This window comes from Nycticebus coucang, chromosome 10, assembly GCF_027406575.1.
Source record: "Nycticebus coucang isolate mNycCou1 chromosome 10, mNycCou1.pri, whole genome shotgun sequence".
Lineage (NCBI taxonomy): Eukaryota > Metazoa > Chordata > Mammalia > Primates > Lorisidae > Nycticebus > Nycticebus coucang.
In genome coordinates this window covers 87,197,663-87,210,926 of record NC_069789.1, presented here as the reverse complement: position 1 = coordinate 87,210,926, position 13,264 = coordinate 87,197,663, and the positions used below count along the sequence as shown (strand labels likewise).

The following is a 13,264-nucleotide window of genomic DNA, read 5'->3' as shown; positions in this document are numbered from 1 at the left end:
AAAAATTTTTTTAATGAGGTAGGATAATTTTTTTAGGATACTTATTACTTTGGTGGATAACAAAATACTACTCCCTTAGTGAAAATACTTTGCCACATTTGGTGATAACACAGAAATAGAATAATATACATGCATTCAGGTTTTTCTTGATTTTTGTTTTGGCTCTTTCTAAATTTGACACTTGAGAACAGATGTTCCCTGAAGGCCAAGAGATGGTTTATTTGACTTATGCTTACTTAGTATGACCCAGGTATGTTTTTGTTGAAAAATACAGATTGTTTGGACAAAATCAGCCACTGGGATGGGATACTCTTTCAGTTTAAAATCTTAAAACAGTACTTAAAAATCATTGTTGAAGATATTTTATTCATCGAAATTTATTGTAAGGTCCAGAAAGGGTTTTGAAAATTATTTTATAGTCTGTTTGGTCTTTGAATAGAAGTACTAATGTAGCTAATAAGAAAAATAATTATTGGGGCGGTGCCTGTGGCTTAAGGAGTAGGGCGCTGGCCCCATATACCGGAGGTGGCGGGTTTAAACCTGGCCCAGGCCAGAAAAAATATATAATTATTGTCATTGAATTCTCTTTCTTAAGCAAAAGAGTTGATGTTAGAAAATTCAAACTAGGGTATTAAGTAGACTGCACATGTTGAGACACTATCAATGTTGGGAGAACTTTCTTAATATCTGGGATTAATGTTGCCCTATTGTTTTTTATTCTGAAACAGTTTGAAAAGGTAATTCCCCCTTCAAATCTCCCAATAAATCTATTTAATGGAAGGAAATAGGACACATTGGTTTTTACTCTTTCTGTACACATGTAAAAACCAGTGATTTATTCCTCTCAATTTACATGACCAGGAGGAAATTGAAACCTAGGGAAGTTAAATAACTTGCCCTGCAACAGACAGCTAGCTAGTTCCTGCTTGAACTGGGGGCCATCTCTTCATACTTGGTTACCAGGAATGCCTTCAGTTTCTGTTGCCTGTTTGGATTGTACAGTCCTCTCCTGGTAAATTTTAGAAGCAGATGGTGTTATCCTCACCACATCACCTTGATCTCAGGTAATGCTTTACCCTCTGCCTTTTTTTTTATGCACAGCTGCAAAGTATGGAGTAGAAACTCAAACTCGGGTGTAAAACAATCACTAGAAGATTCAGTGGGTGTCAGTCCCCAGGGGGTGAAGGGGCCGGTTTAAAGTCAGAGTAAGAAAGATGTCTTGTGAGGGTGTTAAGGGGCTGTATGTAAACACAACTATACTTCTGAAGTTTGGGAGGGTGTTGGTGTAGCTGTTATTAATATTTATGAGACTGAAGAATATACTTTGAAAAGAGAAAAAGTCAATACAGTACAGCAACAGTTTTTCTAACAGATCATCAGTTTTCAAAAAGTATGTTTTTTGTTGGTACAAGTACATATACTACATTTAATCATTAAAAAAAAAAACTTGAGGGCGGCGCCTGTGGCTCAGTCGGTAAGGCACCGGCCCCATATACCGAGGGTGGCGGGTTCAAACCCGGCCCCGGCCAAACTGCAACCAAAAAATAGCCGGGCGTTGTGGCGGGCGCCTGTGGTCCCAGCTGCTCGGGAGGCTGAGGCAAGAGAATCGCTTAAGTCCAGGAGTTGGAGGTTGCTGTGAGCTGTGTGAGGCCACGGCACTCTGCAGAGGGCCATAAAGTGAGACTCTGTCTCTAAAAAAAAAAAAAAAAAAAAAAAAAACTTGACTTTTTCTGTCCCCATTCTGAAGTAAAAAAATTCTTTTTTAAATTTCAGGTTAGTGTGAGGGTGTAAACAAGTAGGTTACAGTATTTGCATTTGTAGGTCCCTCTTGTAGTTGTGAAGTAAATTTTAAGTAAATTTAAGTATAACAAAACATGTAGATTGTAAATCATACTCAGAAAGTCCTATATGCTGTGGCTATCAAAGAGGATCTCTTGGATTTCGTAATGAAATGTTATTAGTAAGTTTAGTCACTCTGACGAATTCAAACAATCTTGTGAAGGTAATAAATCAGGTTTTAGAAATATTTATCTAAGCATCCATGTAGAATTTTAAAAGGACTGAATTATCTGAAGGTGTTAGCTTTTTTGTTTGTAAAATTAAAACCGTTTTTACAGCCTTTCATTGTGTTTCTAAAAATGCTTTTGCACTTTAATAGTCCAACGCCTTAAATGTTTTATGAGTTTAATACACAGCCTGTCTAGGTGCTATTTGATATTGTTTTCCCAGTTCTTTTCTCCTGGGCTGTAAGTGTTCTTAACGGAGAAGATTACCTGTGGTTACACTGACCGACCTCTCTCTGAGTGCACAGGCAACTGCTCTAGTGCGGCTGTAATTCTTGTTTGCCCCTGGGTGGTTGCCAGCAGGGAGCAAGGCATTGCATTATGGGAAGCAGTTTCTTTACCTTCCACAACAGGTGTCTTTGTCAGTGCACCTTATTCAGATATCAGTGTGTGGAAGCCCTGCGTCACTGTAGCGAAGAAAAATATGAAAGAAAGAAAGCTTTCACATCTAGAAAATGGTGCTGCAGGATAAATCTGAAATCTTCTGGTGCTAGTGAAGGCATGAAGAGGCTCACAGTATCTTTTAAAGTACTCCTGAAAAGATGATTTAAAAGGAACTTAAAAGGTATGAACTGGCCTGGACACCTTATACTATCTTGTCTCCCTATTATCATTTAATTTTTACCTGGTTAGTCAACATTAAGATAATGTGAAGGAAAAAAATGTTAATGAAAATAACACTTAAAAGACAAAGCTGCATTGTAGAAAAAAGGGTCAAACACAGTTTGAAGCTATCTTAATCTTCAGGGTTTGTTTAAAATATTGCATTTTTTTTAAATAAGCCTATTAGATTTGCTTGTTTCCTAGCAATAAGGTGTTGTGCCCCCTTTCTTGTGTGCATGCTTTTCTTCTAGAATGCTATGCAAGTTGCAAAACTCTCCTGATTACATTTAAATGGAACAAGGTACCATTTAAGTAATGTTAATCTAGATGAAAATACCTTTGGAAAACATGGGAAAACAGACACTGTAGATCTCATTCTGAGTTTTGTTTTATGAAAAGCAAAGAAATTTGGACAGCGTAATGCTGCTGTTGGTAATGAAGACTACACATTCCAATCGGTAGCTGTATTTCTTTAATTTTAGATGAACATTGCCAAATTGATTTCTAGTTCTAACAAATAATTTTTCTTATATACTGCAGTGTCATGATCTGCAGGGAAAATAGTAGCCAAATTAGGAATATCGGTAAAGCAACTTTTAGGCTAACTTTATCTTCTTTTGCCTATTTTTACATACTTAATACTTTTCCCATCAAATTCCCATAAATTTCCTGGTAATTTAGACAATTTTATAATGATAATTATGGGCAGCTTTCAAACTTTTCATCTGGAAACATGGAGGTTCATTTAGGGTCTTCAGCTGTACCTTAAAAAACACTTCTGGTGGCGAAGGCACCAACAGTTCATGGCTATCTGCTGATTCTGGTAATTAAAAGAAACCTCTAACGTTAAAAATAATCAATGAAGAGAACTTTTATCACTGGAAGAGAAACAGTTAGTTTGTAAATGAGATCCTTGTGGTGTTTTCTGAGTAACAACAGAAAACCAAGTGCTGTTTAAAATACTTGTTTTTTTAAGAGGGGAAAAAAGGGAAGTGATGATTGATATTGCTGTCTCTGTTTCATTTTATATTTTGGTACTTTTTTTTAGCAGAAATACTCAAAAGGAAAAAAGAACCTTTTTTTCATACTTCAGGAGACAATTAACTGCACCAAGAATTCTATAAATTTTGAGAAATTAAAATGGTTTCCATCTGTTTATTTTCTAAGAATATGAAAAAATAAGCTGTAAGAACATTAAGAAAAATCTACTTCTCCAAGAAAAATCTTCATATAAATAATACTGAAGTAAGAAGATGAACTATTACAATTTTTTTAATTACCAGAAATATAACATAAACCAGGTTTTTTTGTTTGTTTGCTTGTTTTTTGCTACAGGATATTTCTAGTTAGGAAACTTTTCTTTATTTCCTTTATTGATGTTTAAAGAAGATTTCCAAAACCCGAATTTTCCAGCTCTGTGTTACGAATTCAGAAGGTGTTTATGGTACATACTTCCTGCATAGATAAGAAACCTCCTTTAGTTTCCACTGGGGGTGAATTGCTAGTCAAGCCTGTGACAGCAGCTGCATTTTTCCTCCTTTTTTCCTTTCTGGATGTTTGACACTCCACCCCCTCGAACTCAGGTGGGTGTGTACATTGGCACTGTGCTGCAGTATAATTTTTCCTTGGATAGTCTGGTCTGGAGCTCGGGCAGCAGCTGCTGCTGTGGAAAGGCCATCTGGCAAGATGATGGAAGAAATCTCCATTATGGTAGCCTATGACGCCCATGTTTTCAGCCAGCTACATGATGAAGACTTCCTCACTAGTCTGGTGGCCATCAGCAAGCCCAGGTCTATGGTAGGTGGTACACTGCACACTACTCTGGGGCTGTTTTATCTTTTCTAATAATGTAGCTATGTTCTGTAGGAACTGGAGCATAATTTCTTCAGAATTAAGATAGAACTATTGCTGTTGGCTTTGTGTTATAGGCTACTATAAAATCCACAAGTTTCCAACAACTTATTTACATAATTAAACACTTAAACCACATAAATTACTAGTACATTTAAAGTGTTAGGCTAATGCTTTCACGGGCAATAAGGTTGAGAGGAATTTTTAGTGCCAAATATCACTTTGTTCCAGGTGTTTGCTTTTATATATGTGTATGATTAGGTAAGGGCTACTTTCAGTCACACACATATTATATAATCTAGTTTCTTCGAGGGGGAACATTTCTCCCAGTGGGCCATAATATCAGCCTTGAGAATTGAACTACCTAAAATCAGATTACATTTAGGGTCTTAAATTTTTATTAAGAAAAACTATTACAAAAATAACTTATACAAACGGTCTATAAAACCAGCGTAGGGTGCCCCATGATCGCATTAACGTACACAACTATGATTTAATAAAAAATAAATAAATAAATAACTTGTAGTACAATTTTACTATGTATTTTGATTTGGTATTTGTAAAAAAATTTTACCATTCTCTAAATGTCTTGTTGTGCATGCCCTGGCATAATACAACAGTGAAGTTTTTGCAGGTATTTGTCGTTCCTTCCCTTAGATGTCATCATTATAATAGCTATTGAGTTTAAGATATCAGTGATCCATACCTTCTGAACAATATTTTTAAACTATAATTGTAGTAACCATTATATTTAATAGGACTCATCACAAATAACAGAATGAAAGAATATATGACGGGCAGCGCCTGTGGCTCAGTGAGTAGGGCTCTGGCCCCATATACCGAGGGTGGCAGGTTCAAACCCAGCCCCAGTCAAACTGCAACAACAACAACAAACATAGCCTGGTGTTATGGCAGGCACCTGTAGTCCCAGATACTTTGGAGGCTAAGGCAAGAGAATCGCCTAAGCCCAAGAGCTGGAGGTTGCTGTGAGGTGTGATGCTACGGGACTCTACCGAGGGCAACACAGTGAAACTCTGTCTCTAAAAAAAAAAAAAAAGTTATATGACAATTTCTTCAAGCAATAAATTGTAGGAAAAAAATAAAAGGGAAACCCCTATAATCCTTGCCCTCTGGGAGGCCAAGGCAGGTACATTACTTGAGCTCAGGAGTTCAAGACCCATCTCTACTAAAAATAGAAAAACTAAGTGGGCATTATGGTGGGTGCCTGTTGTCCCAGATACTAGGAAGGCTGAAGACAAGAGGATCACTTGAGCCCAAGAGTGAGCTATGATGCCGTGGCACTCCATCTACTGTCTCAAAAAAAAAAAAAAAATCTCTGAACTAATTGGGGGAAATTTGACCACTAATTAGATATTTAATGATACTAAGAGAATTGTTTAATTTTTTTATGCAATGATATTATTTTTTAAATGTTGATTTAGAGATACATATTGAATAGTTAATGGATAAAGTGAACCGTGTATAGAGATTCAAAACTGATGCAGTAAGATTGGTGACATGAATGAAACGGGATGACTGTATGTTGAAAATACAACTGAGTGATAAATACATAGGGATTCATTATATTCTCTCCACTTTTGTGGATGTTTTATGGGGAAATTTGAAATTTAGTCTTTTGGAACCAGAACCATTTGGTTTTGATTCATCTGGAAAAAATCCCAAAATTATAAAAGATGAAATATCATTTGCTTTTGATTCCATATTGAATTCACATTGAATATTTTACTTTGTCTAACATGAACACTTTAAATCATATAAAATACTCATTCTACAATGTAAAATAAATTGCTTCTCAGTCTAATCTGTTACTATACCGTGAAACAAATTACAATCTTGCTAACTTAACAAAATCCTCTGTAGATTTTAGTTGACTATTATGAAGGGTATTTAATCCTTAGTACAGAATTACATATTTTTTTATAATTGGACTTTGTTTTATATGTGAGGTGTTTCGATTCCTGGAATGATAGAACTTCTGATAGGTACAGTGGTTCACAGGTGTGGAGACTGAATCTTTTCTTATTCATAAGTAGCCCTATGTCTTCCTAATGTTTTTGTGGACACCTGTAGTAGAAAATACATCGCAAGCCATTACACGCACAAGACTGAAAGAAAATTGATTATTGAATTGTTTAAAAACTTAATTGTTTTTGAGCCACTAAACTGATTTCAGAAGTCTCTCAATCCATACTTTGAAAAATATGGCTTGCTCCCTTAAAAAATGCATGATGATGCAAGAAAATCACAGAACCCTTTACATAAATCAACAGATAAGAAAAAAGAATAAGGAAGCTAAGCTAATTAAGCTAAGCATAATTTCTCATGTCATCCATACTCACACATTAAGAAATGACCTAGCTCAATATTGTATTTACTAAACTTAAGAAAAGCCGAGAATCACTACTAGTAGAACTTAACAATATAAATAAGTTGGTGTGTGGGGTGAAAATTAAAATGGCTCCAGAAACATTTAGAATGGTTCCTTGTGGGACACAGTATTTCTGCTTCCCCTTAAGTCCAACGGATTACTTTAGTTGTTCACTGGCTAAAATTAACTGACTTGTGCACAGTGGCCCACACCTATAACCCTAGTACTCTGGGAGGTGGAGATTGGTGAATTGCTTGAGCTCTGGAGTTCGGGACCAGCCTAAGTAAGAGTGAGACTCCATCTCTACTAAAAAGAGAAAAACTACAGGTGGGTACCTGTAGTCTCAGCTCCTCGGGAAGCTGAGGCAAGAGGATCATTTTACCCAACAGGAGTGTGAAGTTGCTGTGAGCTATGATGATGCCACAGTAATCTACTGAGGGTGACAAGAGTGAGACTGTCTCAAAAATAAATAAATAAATAAATAAATAAATAAATAACTGGGCTTGACATCTATAGCACAGTGGTTATGGCGCCAGCCACTCACACCCAGGCTGGCGGGTTTGAGCCAGAGCCAGGGCAGCTAAACAACAATGACAACTGCTGGCTCAGCACCTATAGCTCAGCGGCTAGGGTGTCAGGCACATACACAGACACTGTTAGGTTCGAACCCGGCCCAGGCCTGCCAAACAACTGACAACTGCAACAACAAAAATAGCCAGGCGTTGTGGCAGGCGCCTGTAGTCCCAGCTACTTGGGAGGCTGAGGCAAGAGAATCGCTAAAGCCCAAGAGTTTGAGGTTGCTGTGAGCTGTGGCGCTACCGCACTCTACCAAGGGCAACATAATGAGACTCTGTCTCCATAAAAAAAAATAAATAAACAAATTGGCTTATGTTTGGAGGGAATATTGCCACCACCCCCTCCCCTAAAACACACACAAAAAAGTATCTTTAAATTCATCTTGAGGTGTTCATACAAGAAATAAAAACAACTGTTGGATGAAATCTCTGGAGCTTTCCTGTCAGGGCCTTCTGTCTTTGAGTAGAATGGCCAGCAATTCTCTACCACTTCTGCCATTTTAGTTATTTTTTATAACTGAGAAGAAATAAAAGGAAAAGATCATACCTATTACATTTATTGAGTTCCAAAGGAGTCTGTGAATAAGTATTTAAATTCAAAATGCATGGTCTAATGCGTAAACATTGAAAAATTTGAACAATTCTAATTACCAGTGCTTGCTTTGGTAAGCTTCAATGTTTCAGATTAAATGTCAATTTATATTCGGAATTATTTCAACTTTCTAGTCTGTAAAGGAGCTATTGCTTTCAGAAGTATGTTAGTAGGTGTTAATATGTACTATTGTAAACATTTAGGGTTATTATAATGTGCCAGGTGTAAATAGAATATTCATTCCTTAAGAGACACCACAGTCCAGTAAGTGATCAAAGCAAAATAAATATTTATGAGGTTATCATAGGATAGAACCAAATGAGAATAATTACTATTAGTTGGACAGTGTGGAAGAAGCCTCCAAAAGAGGGTTGAAACACTTAAGTTAGGCTTTGAAGGTAGACCAGGTGCTTGCCAGCCAGAAAAAGGGAATAAAATTATTCTGAGAAGGGCAATAGCTTGTGCAAAGGTTGAGAGGTTAAAGCTATTTTGAGACTTTACACAGTCCTGGTCAGGCCCAGGGTCTCACATCTGTAATCCTAGACCTTTGGGAGGCTGAGGCAGGAGGATTGCCTAAGGCCAGGAATTAAGAGGGAGACCTTGGCTACTAAAAATCGAAAAATTAATTGGAGCTTGGTGACACTCACTTGTAGTCCCAGCTACTCAGGAGGCTGAGACAGGGGGATTGCTTGAGCCCAGGACCTTGAGGTTGTAGTGAGCTATAATGGTATGCCACTGCTCTAGCCTAGAAAATAGGGCAAGATTCTGTTTAAAAAAAAAAAGTTGGCTCTTTACCTGTAGCACAGTGGTTACGGCGCCAGCCACATACACCAAGACTGGAGGGTTCAAGCCCAGCCCGGGCTAGCTAAACAACACTGACAACTGCAACAAGAAAATAGCTGGGCGATGTGGCAGGTGCCTGTAGTTCCAGCTACTTGGGAGGCTGAGGCAAGAGAATTGCTTAAGCCCAGGAGTTTGAGGTTGCTGTGAGCTGTGGCGCCCCCACACTCTACTGAGGGCAACATAGTGAGACTCTATCTCAAAAAAAAAAAAACAAAAAAGTTACACAGTCCTTAGTTTGTTTGGTTATTCCTACTTATCAATAAAGTTTTCTTATCTGAAAAGTGAGAGATGTAATAGTACTGCCTCATTGGATTACCGTGAGGATTAAATGAAAACACTTAAGTATTTAACACAGTGAAAGCTCTTACTAATTGTCTCCTCTTCTACCTTGTTTTCCCGAAAATAAGACAGTGTCTTATTTTAAGGTGTGCTCCCAAAGATGCGCTAGGTCTTATTTTCAGGAGACGTCTTATCTTTCCTGTAAGTAGGTCTTATTTTCGGAGGATGGCTTATTTCCGGGGAAACAGGGTAATATGGGAAGGGCTGTTCAAACTGCTTGGAGAAGGCCTAGGGAAGGAGTGGGATGAGTAGATAATGCGCTAAGGAGACTGCAAGGAAGGGGAAAGGACAAAAGGAGAAAATGAACTAGTTGGGCTACCCTGAAGAATTACTTGGCTTAGTTAGGGAATGGCTATCAAGATATCAGACCTACAAGAAACTTGAAACCTTCTGACCTGAAGATAGTGCAGAAGAGCTTAGGTTTGAGCTCAGGTGGGTGAGAAGGCAATGTTAAACCAACATGGGCCAAACCATCTGCTGAGTAGGTGGGATCAATTACTGAGGAGTAATCTGGCAGAAATGGATTGACAAGGGCCACGTTGGCCATGGAAAAAAATTAAAGGTTATTAATGCAAGTGAAAAGAGTTCCACAGAGGTCTTGACTTAGACACTTGACAATGCCAATGTGAATAAAGAAATTAGTCCACTTGCTGGGCTTCGTGGTGGGCACCTATAGTCCCAGCTTCTAGGGAGGCTGGTGCAAAAGAGTCTCTTGAGCCAGTGAGTTTTAGGTTGCTGTGAGCTATGACATCACAGCACTCTACCCATTGTGATGGAGTGACACTCTGTCTCAAGAAAAAGAAAGTAATTAGTTCATATGTGTTGGTTAGTTCTTGCAATGCATAAATGCATGAATATTATTTAGAAAAAAGCAGCAACTGACCTATCTGAGAAGAGTGAGATAAGTTGCAAATTACTGTAAAATTCCCATTTTTTTTATTTCCTTGCTTATTTTTTATTTTTATTTCTTTGTTTTTTGTTGTTGTTGTTGAGACAGAGTCCCACCCTATGCCCTGAGCAAGAGTGCAGTGGCACCATAGCTCACTGCAACCTCGAGACTCGGGCTGTAGGTATCCCACTGTCTCAGCCTCTGGAAGATGCTGGGATTAAAGGTGCTCACCCCGGCACCCAGCTGGGTTTTTCCATTTTTTAAGGAGTCAGGGTCTCACTCTCCCTCAGGCAAGTCTTGAACTCAGGAGCTCAAGCAATTCTCCCTCCTCAGCCTCCCACAGTGCTGGTATTACAGGCATAAGCCACCACGCCTGGTTAAAATTCCCATCTTATAAAACTGGAAAAATTGTTGTGATGTCAGTTATCTTTGAGAATGGGAATGTCAGATATCAAGAATACAATGAATAAAAGATGACATATTCTGGCTTTACTGTGTGCCACATCTAGAAATTTGAGTATCACTGTAAGAGAATTAACTGTCCAGTGTTTGGAACACTGTCCTTTAACAAAAGCTGTTTAACCAGACCATCACATGTCTGTACAATATTGGCACTGGGTAGATGTTCTTAACTGACAGATACCAAAATAGCAGCACTGTGCCAGCAAAGGAAGAGAGCTCTTTCTGAGAGCTACAGTTTCTCTGATCTATAAATGGGAGATGAGGGTAAGCATTCTATAATTACTTCCTCCTTATCAGGTTGGCAAAGAGAGGCAAAGAGATTTCAGCAAGCATGCCAAATTAAAAAAAAAATTCAGAGCAATATACATATGTCAGAGATGAGGAAAACAATAAAATCAATACAGTTCTTTCTAACTCTTTGCTGGATATACATTTCAAATATTATAATGAAACATAATAAAACCAATTAAGATTCATCCACATTTTTAAAAGTTATCTGAACGTTTTTTCTTCTCATAATGATTTAGCATATGCACATCTCGGCACTATTTTATCAATTTCAGTTTAGTCCAAAGAGTAAATTCTTCCCTTATTTGGTTTATCATTTCTGATGAGTTCTTATGGTTGCAAATGATAAAATCTTGTGCTGTCTTAAAAGGTTTTGTCATGTGGACACTAGAGTCTGTTGCCTTAGAATCAAGGCTAGGTGGCAGAGTTGGCAGACATTCTCCCTGTTTGTTGCCATTTAATAAATTTCTCTCCCTCTCTCTCTCTATCCCTCTTGCCTTTTCTCCCTCTCCCCCTCTCCCACTACCACTCTTTCTCTCTCCTCCTGCCTTTTTCCCCTCTCCCCTTCCCCCACCCCTTTGAAATTCGGTCTCAGTCTATCATCCAGGCTGGAGTGCCTTGGCATGATCATAGCTAATTGCAACCTCAAACTGCTGGACTGAAGGCATATTTCTGCCTCAGCCTCCTGAGTAGCTGGGACTACAGGCATTGACCACCAGGCCTGCCCAATCTATGTTTTTGTCCAGATAGTTTTCACTATGTTGCCCAAACTGCTCCTGAATTCTTGGCCTCAAGGGATCCTCCCCAAGCTCTGGGATTACGGGCATCAGCCACGGCACTAGCATAACTTCTCTCTTCTACTTTATTTATATCTTTCTGTCCCTGGGTTCTTGGCTTTTTTTTTCCCCCATGGTAGAATTTTGCTGCCATATAGCATCCAGATTTATAGCTCTGCCATATGCAGAGAGTTAAGTTGCTATCCCTGAATCACAACTCTAGCTTCCTTTGCCAAGAATCTGAATAATGTTAGGTGAGTTGAGATATTATAAAGCAAAGCCCCTTAGCACAAATTGGAGCCAAACTGCGTGGGTCCAATCCCACCTCACCCCCAATATGCTATTTCATTTTGTATACGTTGCATAACCCCTCTGAGCTTCATATTTACAAATTTAATTTGTAAAATTTGGAATCATGTTAGTAGCACCTATAGGATTGTTGTGAAAATTAAATCAGTTAACATATATATAAAGCACTTAAGAATATGTGGAACATAGAAGTTTACATATATTAGTTATTATTCCAAACTGATTCTTCCTTTTAAAAAATCTTGAAATAAAGAGATTAACTTTTAACAAGATTTTGTAAATAAATTTACCATCCAAAAATTATTTAGGTTATTTTGCTATAAAATATGAAATTACTAAACCAGCTTCTATTCTAATAACTATAACTTTTCTGCATTTAATGCTGTTTCAGATGTTGACAGTTTTTCTACACTTGATACTAGGGTAGGGTTATTTGTAAGTCAGTTCACAATACCTTTTTATAGGCTTGGTTCCCATAGCACAGCGGTTATGGCGCCAGCCACATACACTGAGGGTGGTGGGTTCGAACCCATCCCAGGCCAGCTAAACAATGACAACTGCAACAAAAAAATAGCTGGGCATTGTGGTGGGTGCCTATAGTCATAGCTACTTAGCAGGCTGAGGCAAGAGAATCGCTTAAGCCCGAGAGTTTGAGGTTGCTGTGAACTGTGACACCACAGCACTCTACCCACAGCGACATAGTGAGACTGTCTCAAAAAAAAAAAATCATGGGCGGCGCCTGTGGCTCAGTGAGTAGGGTGCCAGCCCCATATGCCGAGGGTGGCGGGTTCAAACCCAGCCCCTGCCAAACTGCAACAGAAAAATAGCCGGGCGTTGTGGCGCACGCCTGTAGTCCCAGCTGCTCGGGAGGCTGAGGCAAGAGAATCGCATAAGCCCAGGAGTTAGAGGTTGCTGTGAGCCGTGTGATGCCACGGCACTCTACCTGAGGGCGGTACAGTGAGACTCTGTCTCTACCAAAAAAAAAAAATCATGGCTTGGCGCCTGTAGGGTTCTGGCCACATACACAAAAGCTGGGTTTGAGCCCAGCCTGGGCCTGCTAAACAATGACAACTGCAACCAAAAAATAGCTGGGCATTGTGGCAGGTGCCTGTGGTCCCAGCTGCTCAGGAGGCTAAGACAGGAGGGTCGCTTGGGCCCAGGAGTTGGAGGTTGCTATGAGCTATGACGCCACAGCACTACTGAGGGTGAGATCCTATGTTGAAAAAATATATATATATCTTTTTATAGAAGATGTTATAAGAACAGTTGTCATGAAACATAATAC

At 38.8% G+C, this 13,264-nt stretch overlaps 1 protein-coding gene across 12 annotated transcripts in view; it reads left to right on the top strand.

The window, feature by feature from the left end:
- The window catches only part of RABGAP1L (RAB GTPase activating protein 1 like), a 754,150-nt gene that overhangs the window by 645,508 nt on the left and 95,378 nt on the right, over positions 1-13,264 (top strand). Inside the window, exons 1-2 of one of the 12 annotated variants that reach the window (XM_053605160.1) lie at positions 896-1,064; positions 3,715-4,463. The exons of 7 other annotated variants lie outside the window; for them this stretch is intronic. In XM_053605160.1, the coding sequence (XP_053461135.1) occupies positions 4,353-4,463 (111 nt within the window). In that variant the 5' untranslated portion in view covers positions 896-1,064; positions 3,715-4,352. Of the gene's footprint in view, positions 1-895; positions 1,065-1,872; positions 2,629-3,707; positions 4,464-13,264 lie in introns of those variants that run through there. 4 more of the 12 variants (XM_053605164.1, XM_053605162.1, XM_053605159.1 and 1 more) reach the window with 4 other exon arrangements.